The sequence below is a fragment of the Rhinolophus ferrumequinum genome, chromosome 12, assembly GCF_004115265.2.
Source record: "Rhinolophus ferrumequinum isolate MPI-CBG mRhiFer1 chromosome 12, mRhiFer1_v1.p, whole genome shotgun sequence".
Classification (NCBI taxonomy): Eukaryota; Metazoa; Chordata; class Mammalia; order Chiroptera; family Rhinolophidae; genus Rhinolophus; species Rhinolophus ferrumequinum.
In genome coordinates, this window is record NC_046295.1 from 55,967,939 (window position 1) to 55,994,933 (window position 26,995).

The 26,995-nt window shown below is 35.0% G+C and overlaps 1 protein-coding gene across 1 annotated transcript in view; it reads right to left on the minus strand.

The window, feature by feature from the left end:
• The window catches only part of ERP44 (endoplasmic reticulum protein 44), a 60,144-nt gene that overhangs the window by 11,905 nt on the left and 21,244 nt on the right, over window positions 1-26,995 (minus strand). Inside the window, exons 2-10 of the mRNA XM_033123533.1 lie at window positions 24,760-24,832; window positions 23,039-23,078; window positions 18,485-18,600; window positions 8,322-8,506; window positions 6,536-6,651; window positions 6,196-6,253; window positions 4,994-5,110; window positions 1,450-1,561; window positions 397-538 (exon numbers count right to left, since the gene is read on the minus strand). Of these exons, the coding sequence (XP_032979424.1) occupies window positions 397-538; window positions 1,450-1,561; window positions 4,994-5,110; window positions 6,196-6,253; window positions 6,536-6,651; window positions 8,322-8,506; window positions 18,485-18,600; window positions 23,039-23,078; window positions 24,760-24,832 (959 nt within the window). The remainder of the gene's footprint in view (window positions 1-396; window positions 539-1,449; window positions 1,562-4,993; window positions 5,111-6,195; window positions 6,254-6,535; window positions 6,652-8,321; window positions 8,507-18,484; window positions 18,601-23,038; window positions 23,079-24,759; window positions 24,833-26,995) is intronic.

The window sequence follows — 26,995 nt, forward strand, 5'->3', positions numbered from 1 at the left end:
TGCCACTAACATGCTTGCGATACCCAGTCACAATGAGCAGCGACAGTACCGAGTTCCTTTAAACTGACCTGGATTCTATTCTGCTTACCTTGGTGTGCTGACAAAGACCACACTCAATTCAGAACTAATTTCTCAAAGGCCAAACATTTTCTTTCAGAGATTAATTTCCAAGCATTAGGATCACCTAATACTGGCATTTCTATAAGGATGTATCATAATTCTCATAGTCAATTATATCACACTTTAGAGTGAAAAAACAAAACAAAACAAACTTTTTCCGCCCAAATAACAAAGTATTACTGTTTCGGTGTAAGATTTAAAATAGTCAAACACTTGTTTTCAGTTCATGTTTGAGACACATATTAGTAATTTAAGAAAACCAAAATGAATACTTACAATACCTCCCTGAAGTCTCCAAACACATACATATGCCTAAAACTGTCAATAGCTATGACAGGACAATCTGCTGGAGTTTTCTGTATGTGCAGAAGAGGATGTCGAAATTTATCACAGTCGGCATGTAAAAAGTTTATTGTACCTTTAGAAGAAACAGAATTTGAAGAGGTAGATTAGAATCTTCTTGATTATATTCTCGTAAGATTGCAAATTCATAAAAAGTGGCATAACTAAAAAAAACCCCAACATTCTTTAGAGTAATATAGATCACAAAAGCTAAAACCTAAATATTACAACACTTAAAAGAGGTAGGATTTTAGTTCTTAGAGCAGAGAGTACACTCTTCTTAGAAATTATATCAACTCAACTTGAATTCAAATGCTATAGTGGATTTCTCTTTTTCTTAAATGGGCACTCCACTCTGCAGATTACCCAGGTCTGGGGAGCAAGTTCCTGAAACTGACATAGGAACTATTCTCAAGGGACCACCTTCATGTCATCAAGGGTGTTCTTCCAGTTCCTACTGGTTGATTTTTAGTTCAACTCCCAAAATATTTACTAAGTGACTAATATGGGTAAGGCTCTATACAATGCCTTCAGTTTATTATGTTTGACTTTCTTCTCTAACTACAAAGGGAAAGTTGCTGATACCTTTAATTGTTTTTTGATGCTTTGGAGAAGTCCACAGAGAACTGCTCAACTTTCTTTCATTTAGAAATAAATGTTAATCAGACTGTGAATTCTCTCAGCAATATGTCTGGGACTATCGATTAGAAAGGAACCAGACAAATATCAAGGTGCTGGAAGAAAGTGCCTAAAACTAATGGTGTCCACTTATGAGCCCACTTTTCATGCTATTTGATTTTAGGGATTACTTGATTTTCGGAAGCTAAAACAGTCATGGTTTTAAGCCACTGCTTCGTATTATCTCTCTACGAATGCCTCCCACCCCCATGTTTACATGTAAATGTGGGGGTTGTAATGGGGGAAGGGGATGGGGAGAAAGAAAGAAACAAAGAGGAAGGATGAAAATAAACACCTTAATCTGTCTACCTTTTTCACTTATTAATTGTCGGGCTACTTCATTCTGGAATATTTCTAAACTTTCTGTATCTTCTTTCATGTGGAAGAGTATTAGAAAAGGCAGTCCTTCTTCTGTCAATTCCTGTATAAAGAAGTATTCAGTGAGAATTATCAGGCTTCTCCATTCGGTTCTAGCTATTTTCTAGGTAGGAACAATTCTGAACCCAACCCATGTAACACGCAACAGTTGCAACATCCCAGGAAAAAAAGGCCCAGTGGTGTAAATAAACATTAACTTTAATGGATGAAGGAACTCATTCCCTCCACCTGAATGAAGTACCCAGGCATTCAGAGGCCCTGCTGTTCTGCTCTGTTATAGGAACTGATCTGCCAAAAGTAACCACTGGGCTGGTCTATTATCTTCCAGTATTGGATGCAGCCATGGAATTTGAAAAATGAGTTGACCAAAGGAGAAACTATGCTGGTTCTATATCAAGATTTTGATTTTAGGGTGGGGTAAACTATTTTCACAGATAGCACTGAAAAACCGAGTGTACCAGCAGTAAATAAATCTAAGTGATTTGCAAGCTTATGTTTAAGGTTTACTGCAAAAACTTACATGAGACCTACCCAAAGCTGAAAAGTGTTTTTGATTCAGAGCAAATAACAATAACATAGCCAGTTTTCAACCAATACACAACTTTCAACATTGTTAACAAATACCTGCCACTATATATGTGTGTTTATATATACTTTGTACATATACATACACAAAATCACCTTGAAAATTATAAGGTGCTTTACATTTTTTAATTATTATTAGAGAACAATACAAGAGAAGTATGACGAGTAGACAGATTTGAATCATTTATTCTCTGACAAATGCTAAATCCTGACTCAAGAAAAAGTCCAGAAAAGGCCTACTAATAAAATTATTTCCATCACTTATCCTTTTGTGTGTCTCTCTATAATTTATGAACTGCCTCAGCAGAAAGCTCAAATGATCTTTACCCTAAAAATACTGAAACTTGAATCTATTTTGTAGTTTTCTTTTGGTTCCTATCTCCATGTTTAAGCCTGTCGCATTCATATACAGAATAAATTATTAAGCATCTTGTCAGGTTTACCTTTTTTAAATTGAAGTATAATTCACATACCATGAAATTCACCATTGTGAAGTGTACAATTGGGTGGGTTTCATTAGATTTACAAGGTTTGCAAACACCAGCACTACCTAATTGCGGATATTTTTATCACTGCAGAAAGAAACCCCATACTCATCATTAGCAGTCACTCTCAATCTTTCCTGCACCCAACCCCTGGCATCACTTGGAGCTTTTGGAAGCTGATTTCAAGTTTCTTCTTCCTCACATTTTTTTCTTGCCCCCACACACTGCTATTACTTACTCGCCATGGTTCTGTCTTTGGACTTCTGTGTTCTGTGTGAAGTTCTGTGACAACTTCAACGAGTTCAACAATCTTAATCACCTCTACTAACTGATTAACTGGTTAACTGGTTAACTGATTAACTGGTTAACTGATTAACTGATTAACTGGGACTACTAACTGGTCCCTTATCTGTGGCTCCATGACCAGGTTCTACTTTAGAATCCTGCTTAATATTTCCGTTTCAAAGTCTAACCAAATACTTTCAAGACTATTAATGCACAGTCTCCTCCTCTTACTTCCCTAGTTCCATTAGTATTTCAGTATATTTCTCTTTTAGCCCTTTTGTTGCAGGACTGAAATACCGCTTCTAGAAAACCATCCCTGATTCTACCCCATTTTTGCCAAAGGATGGAAATGAATTTGCTACTCTGAATTTCCAGAACATTTTCTCAGTGCCCCTCACATGGCGTGGGGCATGTCTTTATATTACATTATCTATACATTATATGTGACCTTCTGGACTGGTAACCCAGAGAATCTTATTTCACTTCTCTTCTGCTCACAGATTTTTTTGTACATAATAATATGTAATCAACCTATGACTGAATAAATGAAGACAGAAGTGTTGCTGAATAAATACTAATTGGGAAAGAAGACTGAGCAGTCATCTTTTAGAAAATTTAAGAGCTGGGAAGTTGAAAGTAAAAACAAATATATTACTTTATTAGATTATACAAAAGTATGGATGAACTAATAACTGTTCAGAGAAAAGTAATAAGCAGATCAGTAGTTTGAAAATATCTGTTTGCTAAACTAATTTATATACATTAACAAAGTAGTTGGTGGTAGTTTCTGCTGCTTGAGCTTCCAAGTTTATCCATATCCACAACCAACATATTCTCTATCAAGCAAGTACTAAAAGATTCAGAAGAAGGATATCAAGACAACTAGATTTAGAGGTTCCTCCATAGTTTAAATGATTTATGGGGAGTTGGAACTTCTGTTTTATTGTTTAAGATTTTCCAGCCTATACCTTTAAACTCTATTTTTGAAACTGTTCCTGCAAGAAGTGCCAAGCAGGTGAAAAATTGTGACAAGTTTTTAAATCTTTCTGAGCCTCTGAGGACTAAATGAGCTAATACAATAAAAATGTAAGTAATTCAGGTAAGCAAGCGCAACTGAAGCCTAGAGAACTGAGAAAAGTAGCAGGGTTGTCCATTTGATAAAGTAAGAAAGAACGCAAGCAAGCGAGCTTTACTGGAACACATGCACTCTGATTTCTGTATTGTCTAAGGCTGCAAAGTTGAGTAGTTTCGACAGAAACTGTATGAACTGCAAAGCCTAAAATATTTATTATCTGATTCCTTTACAGAATAGCTAACCTCTGACTAAGTGGTGATTATAGGGGTGTGTTTGCTATGTGCTAATTTCTTGAGCTGTGTATTTAAAATCTGAGCTATACACTTGTTATAATTTTTTGAAGTGTATATGCATATAAAACGGTGGGTTTTTTTAATTGCACTTAAAATGTTTCTTAAAAATTGCATTCTTAGCCCACAGGTTTTAAAACTAGAGTGACATGAAATGAAAGACATGTTTCAAACACGGTAACGAATAGCGAGAGGAACCTCACAGCCACACCCTTTGCACTTGCTCCTCCAACCTCCTAGGTTTTTGTGTTTTGTTTTTGTGCGGGTCGTAAGAGTCTGGATGTGCTTATTTCAGGCACACGGGATCACTGTGGTCAGTTACCTAAAAGCTGATAAATGCTTTCCTAACTTCATTCTTTTAGGATCGATGGAAACCAGAAAAACCTTGTTATGGCAAAGGATGATTCACTGCATGTAATTAATTGTAATGAAAATCGGCAGAGCATTGTTCTGAAGGACATCCCCTCAAACAGGGATCTTCAACCAAGGGTGGGTACCAGAATCAGCGGAGAGGCATTTTCAAGACTGCAATGAGCCACTGCTATTGCAGGAAATGCCACAGAGGGGTCTTGGGACAACAAAGTTGAGAACCACTGGCCTGTATTACAGAAATATCAATAGCTATGATGTTGTTATGGTCACTGTATTATTTTTACAACCGGTAATTCTGTGGTCAAGGAGTAAAATAAATGGAGGACGTTTGCTCTTTCAGAAATCTGAATTAAAAATAACAGCACATATTAGAAAGCCCATACCTCTCCATTTTCAAATGTTATTTCTCGGACAAGAGGAACACATTTATCTTGAATCCAGTTGTAAGTCCCATCAAAATTGGTCATAGATCCCAAGTACACCATATCTGGAGCAGAATGCTGTTACAAAAACAGAAAAAAGTATTAAACAAATCTAACCTGTCCTGGCAAAATGACATTCTTGAAGCCATCTAGGGGTCCAGAAAATCTTCAGGGGACACAAAGAAAACCAACAAACATGGAACTTCTGAGAAAGAGGGCTGTAGATGGTAAAAAGCTGGTAATTCTGCAACTATCAGAATGGTTATCGAACCTACGATGTCTAAGCCTTCTGCTTTTCCTTGGATTTGGGTCAATTAACTGTTTATCAGTATCTTCACCAACAGCAGGCAGGCATTATGAAAAAGAATTATCCAAATGAATTAATTTAGCTATACCTTGTAGTTGAAAATGTTCGAAGAAAATTTGGAGGCTTCCAGTGAAAAAGCCTTAAAAACTACAAGATACTATACAAATCTAAGGCATGGCTATCTCTAATATTAATTACCTACAGTATCTGTTTCCACTTAGACTCAAAAATCAATATTTATCAAGTGCCTAAAATGACAGTAAAAATAATAACTAACATTAACTGAGTAAACTTATTATATCCATGCACTGTTGTAAGCATCTTGTATGTGTTGACTCGTTTACTCCTTGAAACATCCCCATAAAGCAGGTATTGTTATTATTATCGTGGCTATTTTTACTAATGACCAAACTGAAGCTCAGAGAAGTTAAGAAATTTTCCCAGAGTTACATACACTTAGGAAAGTGGCAAATATGACATTAAAACTCAGTCTCATTCCAGAGCCTATGCTCTTAACAATCAAACTACACCTGGAGACACCAGACTGGATTATGACAATCTAGAGAAGATCACACTATGTAAGCTACTACTAAAGAAATGCCCTTGCAGAAAATACAGGCAAATATTTATCTGAATTCACAATAGCAAATAAGTTTTCTGAGCAAAGAATTCATGCATATGACTATATAAAAACTAAAAAACTTCAGTGTGTCAAAACACTGCACACATTAAAATAAATATTATCAATTGGAAAATTCTTATAGATTTCTGTTTTTGTGTGTGTGAAAAATTGTAGTGACAGACTGTTAGTCAATTCATGTATTTAAATTATACACACTAAGAAGGAGCAACTTACCCCTGGTGGTTTGTAGATTATGTTGTCTCCACTGTATCTTTCTGGTTTTGAAACAGTCCTAATAGGACGAGAGAAGTAATAATAATACATTTTTAAAAAAATAACAGCAATGATATGCCTGAACGAAGCAGAATTGGCTAGTTGTTTTTGCAATGTATGGATTACACACTTGAAATATATACTTGACCATCATCTTTCCTACTTATAAGACTATGCAATACCAACAAAAGCATGTATCTTTAGAATTTATTAAATAAAAATCAATTCTCTACTTTTTACTTTTACCATAGCAGCCAAACTAACCCACTCCCACTAACACACTCTCAGTTAAGACACTTACCCAAACGCAGAAAGAAAGGCACAGTCATCATGCAAAATATTTGCTACTCTTTCAAAAACTCTATAGTTTTCTGAATCCCTTTGCTCAAAATATCCAATGATATTTCTTTTGCTGCGCTGTAAAATAGAGTATGTAATTATTTTACAAACATATATAGTTCTAGAAATATGTTATTTGACTTATTCAGTTGTTGTTCAATTATCTCCAAATAAAGTACGATATAAATGCATATTTGGCTTTTAAAACCTACTCCAAAACTATTAAAAATTACATTGGATTGAAAATAATCTTTTAACTACAGTCTAGTAAATTATAAATATTTCCTTCAAGCATTTTATTTTAAAATGTCAATAGATAACTTTAATCAATGAAATCTTTTCCTAAATAAGGTGACTAATTCTAAAACATGTTAAAATAGTACATCACTTCCTAACATGTGACTGTAAGCAGAGACTCCTCCAGGGGTCTCTCACTCCTACAAGTCTATACCCAAAATGCAAGACCCTGACCATTCCTTCCCCAGGCCATTTGTCAGGGTTGCATTTGCAGCTAGAAACACTGAGGTCTGAGGTAATCTCTCCCCCTGGACAGAGAGCAGGCTTACTGCTGGCTCTGACACGGGAGTTCCCAGAGCCCATAGTTCTTCTCCTGCGTCTGTCGGCATCAACCTGGGCACTAAGTGTCACCTCTATAAGTACTGGAGGGGAAGAAAGCAAACCAGTGCAAACCTGCTCACGTTGTTGGCTTGATGTGAGCAATAGTCCTATGCCTTACTCCGGAGCCTTGTGTCTCTGACAGTATCCATGAAACTATAGCTAATGCACTAGCTTGTAAGGAGGGTACAAATAAAATCTCAAACCTGACGACGACAAGCTAAAGCCCAAACTCAATTGTTTCTTGTTTTAAACACTACTTAGTGTACAAAGAAAAGAGTTTGCTAAGCTTATTATTAAGGGGGCCTATTTCAGTGGACACTAAAACACATATCAAAAGAGCTAATACAGGAGTACTTAGGACAGATACCCTGAGGTTCTCCACTAAGAAAAATCTGGAAACTTTGGTTGTATATGCCTGATGTAAACATCTATTTCTTCGTAATCAGGCTATCTTGAGCTCTCAATTAATTCAAATTAGTGCAATTTACTGTACGCCATATATTTTATCCAAAGGTTCAGTAAAACATTAAAACATTAGCATTTACCTTGAGAAATAATTCAAGAAAAATTCAATTCACTAAGTATGTATATGTCAGATCCATTGTAATGAACTATAAGATGTCCAGATTCTTTGACTGAATAAAATTTGTTTACAGGCAGCCAGTTGGCTCAGTGGTTAGAGCACAATGCTCATAACACCAAGGTCACCAGTTCGATTCCCACATGGGCCAGTGAGCTGCACCCTCCACAACTAGATTGAAAACGACGACTTGACTTGGAGCTGAGCTGCGCCCCCACAACTACTGTGTTTCCCCAAAAATAAGACCAGGTCTTATATTAATTTTTGCTCCAAAAGACGCATAAGCCCTAATGCGTCTTATGGGCTTATGTTCAAGGGATGTCATCCTGAAAAATCATGCTAGGGCTTATTTTCCGGTTAGGTCTTATTTTTGGGGAAACCGGTAGGTTGAAAACAACGACCTGACATGAAGCTGATGGGTGAAACACATACTGTTCTCCAATATTCCCCAATAAAAATAAAAAAATAAATAAAAACAATAAAAAAAGAATTCGTTTACATTGATTAAACTGGCAATGTTCATTTGATCCAGCAAAAGTTAACAACTTACATCAAGAGTGGTAATTTCTACTAAATCATGAAGTTCTTGAACAGGGTCACTTTTTTGTTGCCTGATGTAATCTGCAAGTGCTTTCACTGATCGCTGACCCCTGTATTCTCTCTTCATCATCATTCCATTACGAAACAATTTAAGGGTTGGGTATTTGCTTATCCTGTATCTCTGGGCTATATCAGCTAAAAGAAAGAAAACAAAAATTAACTTCACCCTCGTACTTGGTCTGGGTGAACCCATTAGCCCAACAGTCCAAAATCTTAACAATTATTTAGTGGGAACATTTGGATTCAATAATACTTTTACGGTGTTAGAGAAAAAAAATTAATCATGACAGGTTTACATCAGGTACGAGGACAAGCTCTGGACATACACTGCCTGGTTTAAATCCAAATTTGCTATTTACTGACTGTGAATTTGTAAGTTGCATCAACTGTCTACACCTTAGTTTTTCATCTGTTAAGGATAATAATTCCTACCATCTGTTAAGGATAATAACCCTACATAGGGTTGTTTTAAGGACTAAAGGAGATAATACAAATGCATGGCACAGTAAACTCTTAACAAATGTTAGTAAACTATTATAAATTCCTGAAAAGAATTAGAATGCACAAAATTCCAATTTTTAAAATATTCATTCAAGTCACTTTATACAATGAGGCTCTCTTATAACATTTAATTAAAAGAAAATTAAATTTAAATTAAAAGCACTCTCAAAGGCTAAAAACTATTATTAGATTCTTTGCTAGAATAATTTATAACCTCAAATATGCAAATCTTGCGTATGTTAATACAATGAAACCCAAAACTCAGCAGTATACACTAAAAAAAAATCCCTTTATTATGACCTATGTGTATATTCACAGGCAGTGAAGTTTTTTAAAAAAATCATTAAAATTTGTGTTTATAGTCTCTAAATAAGAACCTAAGTCATGATCTCATTTTTTTAGGAATCACAATTACTAAGATATAGACTCAGTCAGAATGAAAGAGCATTTAAATTTTTGTGCTGTTATTTTCAATACAAATAACAGTACATAGTATAAATCAATGGCAAATAGAAGACATCAATGTTTTCTAGACACTGGAAAAGCTCACATGTCATATACGAGAATGATAAACGATGCACTGAATTTTTAGAATGAAGCTGACCTGAGAGAACATTGAATTGTCCTAAAAGAGATGAAATTGTTTTTAACTGAGCTAAAACGAGGGCAGAATTCTAAAATGGTGACACAAAAACCATGAAAGTTCTCTAACCCCACTTCCATCTCTAGAAGTTATAAAACAAAACAAAACAAACAGAACAGCAATTTTGTTTTATCTTAATTTTCTAGGAGATTTGATGTAGAAAAAACTGTACTCCAGGGAAGCTCCTGCAATAGTCCTGAAAGAAATAACGAGACGTCTGTCTACATACTTAAACATTACAATCTTTAAGGTGCCTTAAAATTCTAGCTATGGATAAAAAAGATTAAATAATACTTTAAGACGACGAGGAATCGATGCTTCCTTAATTCTCAAACAACATCATGGCAGCAGGTGTGCTACAACGAGGTGGCTTTTAATTATTAAGAAGCAAAATCCTTAAACATTAAAAAACCATGAACATTAAAATTACATTGATCAATAATCTCAGACATAAAGGTGATTTTTTTACAAGCTTTGGTCAAAAGTGATTTTAAGATAATTATAATGTGACATTTTGACAATATAACAAAGAATGACTTAAGGGGTATAATAATTATTTTTTATTAACTAGATGGAAGAAATGTTAAAATGGATGTCAAAAGAATTACAAATTTCAAAAGGTTAATAGCTCGCTGATTGGAAAATTAGCATGTACCTTTGCTTCAGTGGTCACTTACTTTCCTTGATGGGTTCTGCCTCCTGCCTGCCTCACTAATGCCCAGCAGGACTCCAAATGTGGCACTGCCTCATGCTCTTTTCTCAGTAGTGTCTCTTCCTGCTATGCTTATTCACAGCAGACAGTACAAAGAGGCAAATGATTTCAACAGGAAGGTCTTACTGTTCTTGTGGTTCCAGAGTTAAAGACCACTGCTACCTATGTACCTTTTTCCATTCCCAAACTATGCCCTCCCCCAATGAGGAACACAAAACAAAAACACAACAAAATAAAACCCTAAACAGAACAATTACCAAGAAAGCCTAGAAGCTTACTCAGGACTCAGGTTAAGCCTGCAGAACATCTAAGTTCTATTTTATGTACATGAATCCTTCACTGTATTTTTTTTAACTTTTATTTTGAATTGAGATATATTTGACATATAACACTGTGGTTTGATACATTTATACATTGCAGTATTGCAGTCTGATCGTCATTATAACTAGCATTAGCTAGCCCCTCTATCACTTCACATAACTATTTTTTTTTTCAGTAGGAATAATTAAGATATACTCTCTTAGCAAATTTAATGTTTTTAATACAATATTGTTGCCTATAACTATATTCTTATTCTTAATGCCTCATCTATGCATTGCTCTTATAAAAGCTTCTCAATTTACAATGTGGAAGGTTCAAGTTAGCATTGGAAAGCAGACACGTAAGAGAAACTCTGGTATTTGGGAGCATGTGCTTGCGTAATTCAAGGACAATTACAAAGTACTTTCCTAAAAATGCCAGTAGGAGTCTGAATGTTCAGCACTGACCAGCAAGTCAGTTAGGAATGTCTCTTGCCATACAGCCTATAGCCACTGGAGGTCAGCAGAGAAGCCGGTCCCACCAGGGGCAAATGGATGGGATGTCTTACATCTAAGGCAGCATGACCACCAGGGAGAGTGATAAACTCTACTCCCAAAGTCCCCAAATGAGGAGGCTGCAGAAGATGAGATAAAGTGGGACCATGATCCACAGTAGAAGCAAGGTAGGTTTTAAGTGTGTGTGTACATAGAAATTTTGGAAAACAAAGACAATCACAAAGAAGAAAACATGAACCATTTGTAATCCAACCACTACTAACATTTTGGTTATGTCTTGCTAACTTTGAATAAAAGTTGCTTAACTAGCAGTGACATTTCAATTGAGAAAAATAAACTGAGGTTAGTCAAATAGCAAAAGCATCAATACTTGCAGAATGGGTATTAGCAGCTTGCAAGAAAATCCTAGAAAGAGTGGAGTAACACTCTTTAATCAAGAGCATTTGCAACACTCTGAATGACACAGAAGTTGATACTGTGTGGAAAAAATACAAAAATCAGTAACTCAGAACTGGAAGGTGTTGCACCAGAGTCAGATTCTGAATGTGAAATTGTTTCAGGATTACTTGAACGAATTTATTTTTCTTTCTAGGTACACACATTAATGATATGACAAAAAAAATCTGTATCTAAGTAAGTTTAAAATAGTGCTTACAGTACATATAAAAATTCTAAGTGATAAAGCATTGTGTTGTAGTTCAATTTTTGTTTTTTTTTTCAGTGATAAAGTGTTCCTATCAGAAATCCAATTTAAATTACTTTATTTTGACCTTCAAAATAGTAGTTACCTGGTAAAAGCTGCATCCTCCTGGGTTACAGTCTAGCTCCCTCCATTTACTATGTAATCTTGGTAAATCTCTCAGCTTCTCTAAGTCTTTCAGTGTCTTCATCTGTAAAATGATAATATACTCCAGCTCTCTGAAAGTCCAATGTTCATTCCTACCTCAGAAACTTTACACCTACTCCTCTTTCTGTCTGAAACACTCTCGTTCCCCTTAAAAATTCCTATTCTTCCTTCAGGTCTTGTATCACTGTCTCAGAAAGGACTTCTCTATCCCCCCAGACCACATTATCTCATATCACATGAAACCTTCCCTTCAGCAGTTATCGCGATGAGCAGTTGTGTATTTATTGCTCTTACCTTTTTGGATGTGTTTGGTTCACTGCTAGTATCTTTAGACCCTATCACCCTGCATTAGAAAGGGTAGGCATATAAAAAAAAACTGTTGAATGAATAAATACTAATACTATCTAACTCAAGGGGTTGTGGCAAACATAACTGAAACAATACATGCAACGGCATGCCTAAATCTGAGCACTAATTAACATAAACAGAAGTTTTCCCTGGTAATCTGACTAGACACCGTATATGAGTGTGTTCCCCCACCCCGCCAAGAAATAACACTATTACTCTGAATGGAAAGTCTAGGTGACAGTGAGTCAGAAGCAAGGCAGACAGACTAAAGTATTAGAGGGCAGGACAGAGTAGGCTGCCACAATACCAGACAGGTGATGAATAAGAATGAGACATCTGTGGGAAGGATGGTATCTTGATTCTCAGGTCACCTTCTGTCTTTGCTAGGAAGCTTCACTTAGATTTTCTGCCTGACAGAAACTAATCCTGAAGCAGCAAGTAGGTACACTTGGCTGGAAAGAGTACTGTAAGGAAATATAGACCACAGAAGTAAAACTGTTTTTATTTGCATACAAAATAACTGTCTGAATAGAAAATCCTATGGGATCCACATAAAACTTATTAGAATGAGTACCAATATATAATATCAACATGCAAAAATCAATTGTGTTTCTATATAATAGTAACAAACAACCAGAAATTACAATTTTAAAAAAATCAATGTCATTTATAATATCATCAAAAATAAGAAAAACTTAGGGCTAGATCTCACAAAAGATGTGAAAAAATACCAGCCAAGAAAAAAATGAAAAGAAAAAATACCAGCCAAACCCAAAATGAGGATGTTCTACAAAATACCTGACTAATACTCTTCAAAAGTGTCAAGGTTGTGGAAAAAAGGGAAAGAATGAGAAACGGAGAGATCAGAAGACCTGATGACTAACTGCAACACCCTAGATGAAAAGAAGGACATGAGTGGAACAGCTGAAAAAAATCTGAATAAAGCCAATAGTTTAGTTCATGGTAATGTACCAGTGTAAGTTTCTTAGTTTTGACAAATGTACCATGCTAATGTAAGATGTCAACATTAGGGTATACTAGGTAAGACGTAAAAGGGAACTCTTTGTATTATCTTTGCAACTTTTCTACAACAAAAATAATTTTCTTTTTAAATCCCATTTATAATAGCATCAAAAAATACCTGGGATAAATCTGACAAAGATGTGAAAGACATGCAAACTGTAAAACTACTTAAAACTGCAAAACATTGCTGAGAAAAATTGAAAAGATCTAAATAATAGGGAGGCATACAATGCTCATGGACTGGAAGATTCAACAATGTTAAAATGACAATTCTCCACAAATTGGTCTAAGGATTCAAAGTAATCCCAATTAAAATCCAGCAGTCTTTCCTCACATCTTTTGGTAAGAAATTAACAAGCTGATTCTAAAAGTCAGACAGAAATCCAAAGCAACTAGAATAGCCAAACCACTTTGAAAAAGAGTACAACGTTGGAAGATCTATACTGACTTCCAAACTTATTATAAAGCTACAGTAATCTAGAAAGTGTGGTACTGGTTTGAACAGAGACAAGTAGACAAGTCACAGACAAATAGGTCAACAGTACAGAATAGAGAGACTAGAAATAAATCCAAACATATACAGTTTGTTGATTTTGACAAAGATATAAAGTCAGTTAGTGAAGAAAGGACAGTCTTTTCAACAAATGATGTCAGCACAGCTTGATAATTATCTGCAAAAAAATGGATTCAAATCCATACATCGTGCCACACGTATTAATAAAATAACTCCAAATGAATCACAGGCCTGAATGTAAAACTTGACACTATAACGTATATGAAAGAAAACATAGCAGAAAATCTTTGTGACATTGGGTGAGGCAAAGATTTCTCAGATACAGCATCAAAATCACAATCCGTTTTTGAAAAGGATAAATTGGACTTCATCAAAATTAAGAATATATACCCTTCTAAAGACACTCTTGAACAAAATTGGAGGTCTCACATTTTCTGATTTCAAAGTTTACTGTAAAACTACATTAATCAAAACAGTGTGATACTGGTATAAATGGAACAGAACAGAGAGCCCAGAAATAAACCCTTGATTTTTGACAAGGGTGCCAAGACCATTCAACGGGGAAAGGATAGTCTTATCAACAAGTGATGTTAGGAAAGCTAGATGTCCACATGCACAATAATAATGTTGACTCCTTACCTTGAACCATATATAAAAAAAAAACTCACATAAAATTGGATTTGCAATGATTTCTTGGATATGACACAAAAAGCCCAGGCAACAAATGTAAAAACAGATAAATTGGTCATCAAAATTTAAAACTTCTGTGCAAAGGACAAAAAAATCAACAGAGTGAAAAAACAACCTACGGACTGGGCACAAATATTTGCAAATCATGTATCTGACAGGGGGTTAATATCCAGAATACATAAAGAACTCCTACAACTCAACAACAATAAAAATAATCTGATTTAAAAATAGGCAAAGGACTCAAACCAATATTTTTCCAAGGAAGACATACAAATGGCCAAAAAGCACATGAAAAAATGCTCAACATTACTAATCATTAGGGAAATGCAAATCAAAAGTATGATGAGGTAGCACTTCACACCCTTTAGAATAGCTATTATCATCAAAACAGAAAATAACAAACGCTGGTGAGGATGTGATGAAATTAGGATCCTCTGGACTTGCTCGAGAGAATGTGAAATTGGTGCAGCAGCTATGGAAAACAGTATGGTGTTTCCACAAATATTAAAAAAGAGAATTACCGTATGATCCATCCATTCTACTTCTGTATATATATCCAAAAGAATTGAAAGCAGGGACTTGAAGAGATATTTGTATATACCCATGTTCAAGCAGCATTAGTCACAATAGCTAAGAAATGGAAGTAACCCAAGCATCCATAGACAGATGGATAAACAAAATGTGGTACATACAATGGAATATTATTCAGCCATAAAATGGAAGGAAATTCTGACTCATGCTACAACACGGCTAAATGAAATAGGCCAGTCACAAAAAGACAAATACCGTAAGATTCCACTTACATGAGGTATCTAGTCAAATTATAGAAACAGAAAGTAGAATGGTGGTTGCCAAGGGAGTGCGTAGGGGACAACAGAAGTTATAGTTTAATGAGTACAGCATTTCAGTTTTGCAAGATGAACCTCTAGAGACTGGTTGTACAACGGTGTGAATGTACTCAATGCTACTGAACTATACATTTAAAATGGTAAAGATGGTAAATTTTATGTTCTGTATATTTTACAATTGAAGACACTCTTAGAGTGAATGGGAAAAAATATTTGCAAATTACACATTTGAAAAAGAATTTGTATTCATAATATATAAAGAGCTCTCAAACCCAGTAAGAAATTACTATAAGAAATTATTATACCTGTTAGTAATTCAACAGATATGCTAAATTAAATATACTGACCATATCAAGTGTTGGCAAGAACAGAGAACAACTAGAATGCTCCGACACTGCTAGTAGATACGTAGAACAGTACAAATACTTTGGAATACAGTTTGATAGTTTCTTAAAAAGTTAAACATACACCTAGCATATGACACAGGTATTTCAGACCTAGGTATTTGCCCAGGATAAATGAAAGCATATGTACTAAGAGTTGTACCTGAATGTTCATAGCCGCTTCATTTGTAATAGACCGAAACTAGAAACAACCCAAATGTCTGTCAATAGTTAAACAAATTCTGGTATATGGCCATACAATGGAATGTCACTCAATAAATAAAAATGAATAACATGCAATAATCTCAAAACAACCATACTGAGTCAAAAAAAAGAGGAAAACAACATATACACATGAGGAACACATAATATATGACTCATCTTACAAAAAATCTTCGAAAATGCAAACTAATCTAGTAACACAAATGGTCCCCTGGGGATTGATGGAGGGAGACAGAGACCACAAAGGAGCACAAGGAAAATCAGGGGGATGACAGACATGTTGATATCTTGATTGTGGTGATGGTTTCATGGGTGTATACATGTGTCAAAACATTAAATTGTATAAACTTGTACAGTTTATTATATGTCAATAATACTTCAATAATCCTCTTTTATTAAATAAAACAAATCCTACAATCTGCCTAACAGGCGTTCCTCTCCAGAACGCAAGATGCTTAGGGTCCCTCTAGTTCAAAACCTCTGCAATCCAACTGGCACAAAGGGGGTTACCGAAAGTACAATCTGTCTTACTGTCTCTACAGAGTGGAAGATGTGATTAAATCATCAATAGGGATTTCATAATGTCACTTTTAAAAAGTGAAGACTTACAGAGAAGGTAATAAATATTTAGAGACAACACACAATACCTGCGCTGTAACTTTCATTAGTGAAAAACTAATTCTGTAGATCTCTCTGGTAGATCAAAAAGCATCTGAACTATGGCCATTTATTCTCATTAAAAGAGAACTTGATTATTAGCAATGATGTCAGATTTATCTGAAAAGTTGATCTTTTTTAAAGGATAGTATAAATATTTAAGGGTAATTTAACATCAACAGTTAATTTTTCTTCCCAATGACTGTAAGCTTTAGAACGTAATTTCAGATCCCATGGCCCAAATTCAGAGTGGGGACTGTTGTCTTCAGTGTTATGTCCAATCAAATATATAAAGAATAGAAAGATTTGAAATGAGAGCCCACATAAAAAACATCATGTTCTCTGTCAACAAGAGGTGGGAGGAAAGATCCAGAAAGCAGAGTAGAAATGCAGTCCATACTTACACTAACAACCTTTTATTGCTCCCTTCATCCTACCTGGTTATGAATCTCAGCAGACAGAAATGTGGGGTACGGCGTGTAAGATTTTGAAATGCTTTGTGGTTAGCATTTCTGTCTAGCACGGGGCTTTACCAATAAATTCCCAAAACAATTGTTGAATTGAACAGAAAAGAAGTAAAGATAGCAGGTCCTCAAATATCATTCTGTTCAATGTTTTGTTATAACATTGATGAGATAGATGCCTTACAAATTTAACTCGTTTATATAACTAGCCTATGATAAAATTATATTTATGTAACTATATTAAAATTATATGTCCTTTCCCTTAAAGTTGTTGAACCTATCGATGACATTAAGTGAAGACTTACTGTAAGTCTGTGAAGGCATTTCGTCAGGAGATCTGGATTCTAAATCTGGCTTGACTAGACATCACGCTGTATGAGACATTGATTAAGCCACTTTATTTACATTTCCTCATCAGTAAAATGAAAAGTTAGTGTACACACACACACAAATTCTAATTGTCAGGTTAAGTGTAAAGGACAGGAAATCTGCAGAATGGGAGAGTTCTATATTCACGCCAATTTACCAACAATGTAATGCAACAGTCTCTTTCTCCCACAAACTGTCAGAGGCTTGAGATTCAGAGATTAATGAGTAGTTTGGTAACCATTTAAAACGGATTAAAACAAAAGAACTAAAAATAAAGAAAAGAAAAAAGTTCTTGCCTTTGAAGAACAGACATTGCAACTGGTGAGACAACTAAGACACAACGAACCAGAGTTACAAAATGCAATGAGTTTGATACTGAGAGAAGAAAGTTCAAGTGTAACAGGAGCTCTTAGGAAGAAACACCAGTGGAGGCTAACTAGCTCAAGTTAGAGAAATCTGTCATGTATACAGAAAACCATGAGGATTTCATAGAGAATGCCCCACTGGGACAAGTGAAATCCAAGAGACTGGATTTTAAGTGACTCTAGCCTAAGTTTCTCAACACTGTCAATAATTATAATCAGTAACTACAGTTATTTACACCTCAAAGATAATCGAAGCCAATCTTAACAGAATCTTATAAATAACAGAAACACAAAAAACCTGAGATTATTTTTATTTGACTACAAATGGTATTTTTGCATGATTCTAAAACTAACAGAAATCCATTTTTTTCCTAAAGTACATTTCAACTTTATTAATTTTGGTATTTGCTTTGGTAGAAAACATTGCTAGTTATGATTTACTACCTATATGCTTGCCCTACTATATTTTAATGAAAAACAATTTTAAACACTTCACACAGGCAAAATGGAAAGTAGCGCTGTAAGTACATAAAGATTACATATCAACATTTTGAGCAAGGTCACTAGTACCTTTTTCATTTGTTCTCCATTTAAAGCAGAACATTTTTTTACAAAGAAAAATGTGTGTGTGTGTGTGTGTGTGTGTGTGTGTGTGTGTGTCAGGAGAGGTGGGGAGGGGAGTTTCTTCCAGACTTCCTACTGAGATACTTACAGTGCTGATCACAATCAACTCTGGCAAACACTACTTGATTTTCATTTGGATATTCTTCCTTAATGACATTGGAAGCTTCCTCAAAAATTGGATGCAACATCTGGCTGAAACGACACCTAAGCACAGAGAAGGTTACCAATTAAAACTGAAAAGCATAAGTAATAAAATCTCATTTCAGTTATTATCCATCGATATTTAGCATATGTACAATAAACAGCTTTTGAGACAATCACATAGTTAATTTAGTCATAAATTCTGATGTCATTCACTGAAGATGAAGACAATTTTGAATTCGAAAACTGTACAAATCATTAAAAGATGTTTTTTCTTTCACCTTAGGAAAATGGCCAACATTATAGAGCAAAGGATCTCTCAAAAAGGCCATAAAACAAGCGTGAAATAAGCCCTGTAAGATGTATCTGCTTGGACTTGCAACTACTGAGACTCAGGCATTTATAAAAGAAATGAGCTTTCTCTAAATAATGAACATTATTTTTAGATTACTGTGCAAACTCTTTAAAATGGTAAGTTTATTGCAAATATTGGATTGATTCACCTGACTAGTTCAATCAAATCTTATAAGCAAGTTAGCATACTAAATAAGTAAGATGTATAAGAAGGATATACAGCATATAATGAACTGCTTCCCCTCAAAATTTACCCCTGGTTAAAGTGGGCTTTTGTATCTATAAACAAATATACTCAGTCCAAGAGCAAAAATCTTAAATTTCTAAGAAGACTTCCTGTCCATGTTTCCTTTGTCACTTTTGTTTCATTTTTATTTTTAAAAAGGGGCACAAAACCCACAATATTCCAGAAACTTGACATTTCTAATTCTGACTGTCCCTTAATCAGGCCAACCACTTCACAAATATATGCTGTGGGTCATTAAAGGGACCTGATAAGAAAGAAAAGAAGAATCAGAATCAGCGCACAACCAGCTGGGTTAGAAGGGCCATTCTCATATGAAAAAGGTATTGAGATTCTGATAACAAAAAAAAAAAAAACAAACTATAACTGCTACCATTGCTTCCAGAGCCCTTTTCTGCCAAGAAATTTACGTAAATGAAGCCTGTGAACTCTTTAAACTGTATGTGATTAGGCCACACATATTAACTGTAATTCAACAGAAATATCATCAAGTCTGTGAGAGGATGCAAACTTTATACTTCCTCCCTGTTTCTATGTGTATGTATCTCTTCTAGCCCACTCACCTGACTTCCTAAGGAGATGTCCTAGAATATACCAACGAGACACAATCTGTATCTTCAATCTCTTGCTTTCAAGTGGCTCTTTCCTCTTTTAGCATTCTTAAATCTCTCCCATCTGGGATAGGTGGGTGGGGTCTGTGGACATCAGGGACCGTGTCTTACTGGACTACATATTCTAATAAGCATTTCAATAGATGTCTGTTAAATGAATAAACTGATAGACTGGAGAAACTAGACAGGCTAGAACCGCAGGATTGTGGGTTCTTACAGTTTGCTGGAAATAGGGTGCTGGAGGACAGGGGAGGCAAGGGTAGGGACTGACTAATGGTTTCTTGAAGAATTAGAATATGGCCTAGTAAAGATCAGTGGACAGGCTCCTGGCTTACGGGCAAGGTACAGATATACATTGAGGGTTCCTTCTTTCTGGATTGTCCAGTTTGCTGTCCAAGTCAGCATTTAATAAGCACTGGTTATTATTTAAAATAGGATTGGTTTTAATACCAAAAGGTGGAAGGGGAAGATGAAATAAAGTTCAATTGCAATATTACTGTACCCTCATACACATGTACCCTATACATATGGAAACTTGCATTTATAAAAGTAACATAAAAGTAACATAAAAGTAACATTTATAAAATTAACAAGCAATAGATCTATTAAAAGGACCTTCATGGTCATCTGCATCCAATCTCCAATCTGGTGCTTGAATCAACCCTTTGGGTAAAAGTCTTTCACAGGGGACAATTTGGGGAACTAACTAATATGACCTAGTGAATAAAAATAACAAGCTTTGGAGTTAGACATACCTGAGTTTAAATCCCAGTTCCACCACTTACTAGCCGTATGACCTTTCTGAGCCTGAACTTCCTCAACCTAAAATGGAAATTATAATACCTACCTGCAGGGTAGTTCTGAGCATTAAAAACAATGTATGTAAGAGCTTGGCACATAACATCATTATGAAGTACCTACTATGGTTTATTATTAATATCTTCCGAGACATATCAGTATTTTCAGGTAGTTCTGTTTACAGAACTCTTCCTTAAACTGTGTCACATCCGTATCTTCCAGAGCGAACTTAGAATCTAGTCTTTGAGGCCACACACACTGTACGTCTATGTTCTATGGCCAATTACCTAAATTCTTTCAGTTGAATAAAAGAGTACTAATTCATGAACGACTCAGGGTATTTTGGGCGCAATATGTTTTCCCAAACAACTGCAATTAGTCCACATTTCCAATTCAGTTTTTGCAACAAGGTCAGTGGCACATTCTACTTCTCTTTCTTACAACATACAAAATCCCTTGATCAAAAGAACTATGTCTAATTTTAACTCTGCCACAATCTGGTCAGGAAACCTTGGGGAAACACTTTATTCCTCTGGATCTCAGTTTTGTTCTTAAATAGTTGGATTAGATAATCTATGAAATTTTGTGGCTATTTTTACATCTGGATAATCCTAATTTACCTTGGAACATGCTACCTTTGTTATACATTTTACAAATGGTATTTTCTCCATAAACCTTCAACATTTTACTGAAGTTCTTCGAATATCTATACATCATTCATTCAGGAAATATTAACTGTATACTTATCTGCCAAGTATTATGCAAAGTGCTTGGGAATTAATGTTGAAAAAAGATAGCTGTGATAACTTTTCACAAAGCTAACAAAGTAGTGTAGGGTGCCAACAACTAAACGATAGCACACAAGTGTTATGGTTGGGTGAAGAACGGGGTGTTACGGGAAGATGTAAAAAGGGTTCCTAACCTGATGGAGAGGAGGAGAAGAGGTATTGATCTAGGAAGGTGACCTGGAGAAAGACACCTAATCTAAGACTTGAAAGATGATTCAAACTTAACTAGGTAAGTCGGTGAGAGAAGAGTGATCCATTCAGACAGAGAAAATACCACAACTAAAAGTACAAGATGAAAACTCTAGACTACTACAGAAACTGAAAGACATTTAGTAAAACTAGAACAGAAATGTGGAAATAGAGAGAGGCAAGAGATTTGGCTGTAAAGGCAGGAAGGGGCCAGGTATCAGGTAAGAGACTTACCTAAAGGTAACAGGAAACCATTTAAAGATTTCTTTTTAATTAAATTTATTGGGGTGACAACGGTTAGTTAACACCACACAGGTTTCAAGTGTACAATTCAGTAATACATCATCTATATATCACATTGTATGTTCACCACCCAGAGTCAGTTCTCCTTCCACCACCAATTTTAAGAGGCGGTGTAAACTGACCCAATTTGCATTTTAGGAAAGACCACTCTGGATTACTTTGTAGAGAATAGAATGGAGACACATAAGACTAGAGGCACAGAAAATAAATTAGGACATTGTTGCTGGAATCTAGTTAAATTGCAGGACTATGGCCTGAAATAGGGTAGTGGTAACTAGTAGCTGGTAAACCTAAAAGGGTCAAAGAAGATACAGGTTGTCTAGGAATAAAGATTATGTGAGTGTTTCAAGCTTCTCTCAAGTTGAAACTCCTTCTTCCTGTCCCCATGCCACATTATTTAACATCTATCACATATTATGCCCTTGCTCTAGATGCTGGGAGTACTAAGTAAGACATCTCTGCCTTCAGAGTTTGCTTGCTAGGACACAAACAAAGATAAAAGACAGAACAATGTGGTGAGGAAAAGAAAGTAGTACATAGGGTACTATATGAACACAGAAGACAGAATGTGATACAGACAGGAGAATGAATAAAGGCTTCCTAGAAGTAGTAGTATATGGTACATATTTAAAAATTCCTTTTTTATTATTACTATTGGGGTTACAATGGTTAGTAAAATTACATAGGTTTCAAGTGTACAATTCTATAATACATCATTTATATATCACATTGTGTGTTTACCACCCAGAGTCAGTTCTCCTTCCATCACCATATATTATAAAAATTTCAACATTCTTTTTCCTTCTAAACTTGCCAAACACTGCCCTACCTCCACAGTCAGGAAAAATACAGAATTGAAATATGTACGTGTGTGTGTGTGTGTGTGCGTGTGTGTGTGTGTGTGTGTGTGTGTGAGAGAGAGAGAGAGAGAGAGAGAGAGAGAGAGAGAGAGAGAGAGAGAGAGAGAGAGAGAGAGAGATTTGAGTCTTTGTGTTGTTACCTGCTTTTACTTTAAGATGTGGGATAATGCAATCAGGTATATTTCTTGCTTAAAACACAAATGCTCAAGTTATGCTCAAATTGTGAATGAACCTAAATTGATTCTGTGGATGGAATACTGTCTCACAAAAGAAAAAGGCTTCTCCACCTTCCTAGGAAGCAAAGAAAAATTCACTCTTACCAAGTTAAACCACAAAAATAAGATTATTACTTACCAGTCAGCATAAAAATTTACTAAAGCAACATCAGCATTATCTGCAATTGAAAAACAAAACCAAACAACCTAAGTTATTTGTGTCTACATAATTTTGACATAATTCAAGATATGGTCTCATCATGGTCTTTTTCCATTGTAAAGACCCATTAAAAATAAACAATAACAATTAAGTTACCTCTTGCTCAAAAACCCATACATGGATGCCTTATAATTTGTGGGAGTCCCTACTCCTTTACTCTATATCCTCCATCTTTATACCTTCCTGAAATGAATGTAAAACAAAAGAGGAATCAGACCCAGATAAGGCAAGTGAGCTACTAAATAGCCTACTCTGATAAAGTGAAGTAAGATGATCTGGATTTTAATAATCTATTTATGACCTTCTATATTTATGAATAACAAAATTAGCTCTGCAAGTAAAATCCTATTTCACAGAAGAGACCTCCATTGTGAAACTGAGATGCCCCACTTAGTTAAAATAAGTAATCTATAATAGTGTTGGGTAAAAATGTTACCTTTTTTGGTTCCTATCCACTTAACAGTTATTTTCTGTTGCAAAAATAACTTAGTATCATTTGCATAGGATGAAGACATGAGAAAGTTATGTTCCTTTCCCCTAAACCTAATACAGACGAACAGAAACTCCTCAGGTACTCACAAAAATAAAACACAAAGATATTCTAGAATTTGGAAAAATTAAAGGAATGAGAATATGTGAGCATCAATTCTCTTCTTTTTTTACCTTCAAAGCACTTTTTATCCACTTGCTTTTTCACTCTAAGTTCACAGACAGTGGTCCCTAGACCAAGAAGCACCAGCATCACGTAGGCACTTACAGAAATGCAAATTCTTGGGTGAGTCTAGCAGTTCCTATCAGACACTGGGGCTAGGCCTACAGTACAGATATTAATAAATCCTCCTGGTGGTTCTGGTATATACTATAGTTTGTAGAACCATTGTCTTAAAGATATCCCCATAATGTGAGAATAGCCTTTTAGCATTTAAAACGAGTTCCAAAAACACAAAACAATATATGATGCTCAATGAATAAACTCCTCTTACTTCTATTATTTTTGTTTTTTCAATGCTCAAATCAGTAGGTTGAAATGGAGTGCTTAAAAAAATAATTTATGCACACTGTACATTTTCTTAAATTTTCCCAAGTTGTGATCTTCTATCAACCATGTCTTCACCTTTCCTCTACTACTTTTAAGAACAAGAAATGTGTTCCCCAAAGTTAATTGTATCTACAAGGACACTGCGAACAAAGCACTCAGTAAAACTATATTGAACTTAATTGGACCAATGACAATAAAAGAGATCAGAATAAGTGATTTAGCTAAAAGTTAAAAAAGAAAACAATTCTAGCTGTGTCCTAAAGTCATTAACATTTAGTACTGCATAGTGACAAATGTTGGCCTCTAAGACGGCTTTAGCAAAATACTTTATGAATTGTTAAGAATGGTATTTCCGGCAAGGCAAAGAAATAAAACAAGACTAAAAGTTTTTACTTGTAACACAGGAAAGTAGACTTATATATTTTAAGAAATTATCCTAAAAATTAAAACCAAAAGTGCTGTTGATTCAGTGCTGTTAAACCATGGAATTAATCAGAATGCCAGCTCCTCAATTGTTCTAGATGATTGAGATTTTGTTTCCGTATATAAACTAACTCTTTATAGAGAAGAAAGTGTACTTTAAAAATATCATAGTACTTACTTAAAATGTCATCTATATTCTCTGTATCAAGACTTGTTATTTCTGTTGTTACAGGAGTAAAAACCCAAGTTACCTGGAAATTTCAAAACAGTGAAATTAATAAATATTTCCACAAAAGGCAAATAACGAAAGTCTAAAAAGAAAATGTATTAATAAAATTGATTCCATTTGTTAGTCACAAAATCATCCATCAATTGGTTTTAATCTTTATTATGGATTCAAACCCTTCACTAGATCAATGAAATTGGAGAAGTACAACTTCTCAAGCCTGAAAACTGGTCAAATAAGACTTCCTATACTTCCAAATACATAAAAGAGATTGTTTCTAAACAAGTAAATTGAGAATTTCACTCACTTCAACTTCATCTCTACTGCACCATAAGAAAAAATTTGCCAGATGATTATCAGTTTTGAAGGAATATAAAAGCAAAGCTAAGTTTGCTGGTTCTATCCCACCTTGTTTCTAAAACAGATAAAAATAATGAAGAGAATTCAAGAAAGTCTTTCAAATTGTGACCCTAAAAGCCCTTCTCGCCTCATCTTCACTTACTGGTGGTAACAATGTGTTAAGTGAGAGGCTATTAAAAAGAGAATAAGAATGTTTTGCTCTCACTTTAACTTGTCTACCCAAAGTTCATCAAAGAAAATCTCAGCTTGCTACTTGCAAAACAAAGAAAACATAAAATTTTAAAACTAAACTAGCGACTGTTAATTTATTTTTAAAAGTAATATTTAGTGTATTTTATCTTTAGGTTCCATCTTTGATACACTATGTGTTTTTTGATGCCTACAGTTTTTGTTCAAGCCAGAGTGTGCATATGGAAATTTATTCACTGAACCATTGGTATTGATTGACAACTAATGTCAGGCCCTGATCAAAATTAATATTAGACTCCTCCCTTGTCTACCCATTTCATGGTCACTTCAGTAGTAGTAACAGTTACAACTCAAAAATTTTATAATTCACCAACAATTCAATTTCTAAATGGTATAAAGAGATACGTTGATGGTAGCATGTAAATAAGCCCAACTAGTTATTTTAAATATTTCTATAAATTTATTTGTTTCTTAGAAAAAGCCTAAAAATAACATCTTATTTTCCAGTTACGTAGCTAACAGAATTCTAACAATAAATTATACTCTCCGAAAAGATAGAGAATTTAAAATCCCTGAATATTTGACTTACATAACTAATTTCATTATTCTCAATACCTCAAAAATTAATTGTAAAGATCACACTTCCCTCATTAGTCATTACTTACTATTCACATCTCAATTAACAGATCCTCCCCTCATCAGTGTATGACTAGCCCCAGATAACTGTTTAACATTTAAAAGATAAACTGAGGCATATTACAATTTTTAAGAACTGATTTTGAGCAAATATCGATTCAAATCAGGCAGCATCCAGTCTAGCAGACAGAAAGGAGCTTCAAGGAGCTGTACAAAATGACATTTATAGGGAGAAGAGAGTGGGAACAAGAAAGTTATACTAGGCAAACAAGTGAGTTGGTTATTGAAAACTTACTTTCCTTTAAGGGCATGGCAGGAATCGATCAGGCAGATTACCTAACTAGTGCTGATCAGGCAATTCCTGATTGATTGGAGTAAGATTCCATTTCTAGAAGAGCTGACACTGTAATTCTTAATTTGGTGAAGTGGAGCTTGACATAAGTGACTCCATTTTGGGCCTGCTGTCATCAAGATTTATTGGTCATCAAGATTTTAGAGTAGATTGTGTATTGAAGAAAAATTCAAGACGATGATGCAAAAATAGTATCATAAAGCAACACAGTTGGTCATTATCAAAGTCAAGTCATTAAATAACTCAATAGTCACTTACAGAGTAGCTGCGAGGCACTGAGGGCTATTAGGCAAGGTGTGCTCTACCTCAAGGAGCTCTCAAACTAGAAGTGGTATAAGAGGGGAGAAACGTGGAAAATGAAGATGTAATCATGGTTTTCAGTCGTATAATCCAAGGAAGCCCATTTTTGAATAGTTATTACCTGTCAAAATATGTTCACAGAGAACTATATTCTAAACTTAACTTCTTTTTACGTGCTAGGTAATGACAAAAATGAGGCAACCATCAATTTGGCTATATTAAATGGATAACAATTACTTAAGAAACATTGTACTAATAAGCAGGCAACTGATAAGACCAGTCAGCTAACGCTGTGTTTAAGAAGGCCTAAAGCAGGAAAAGTGTCTCTGACCCAATAATCACTCCTCCCCC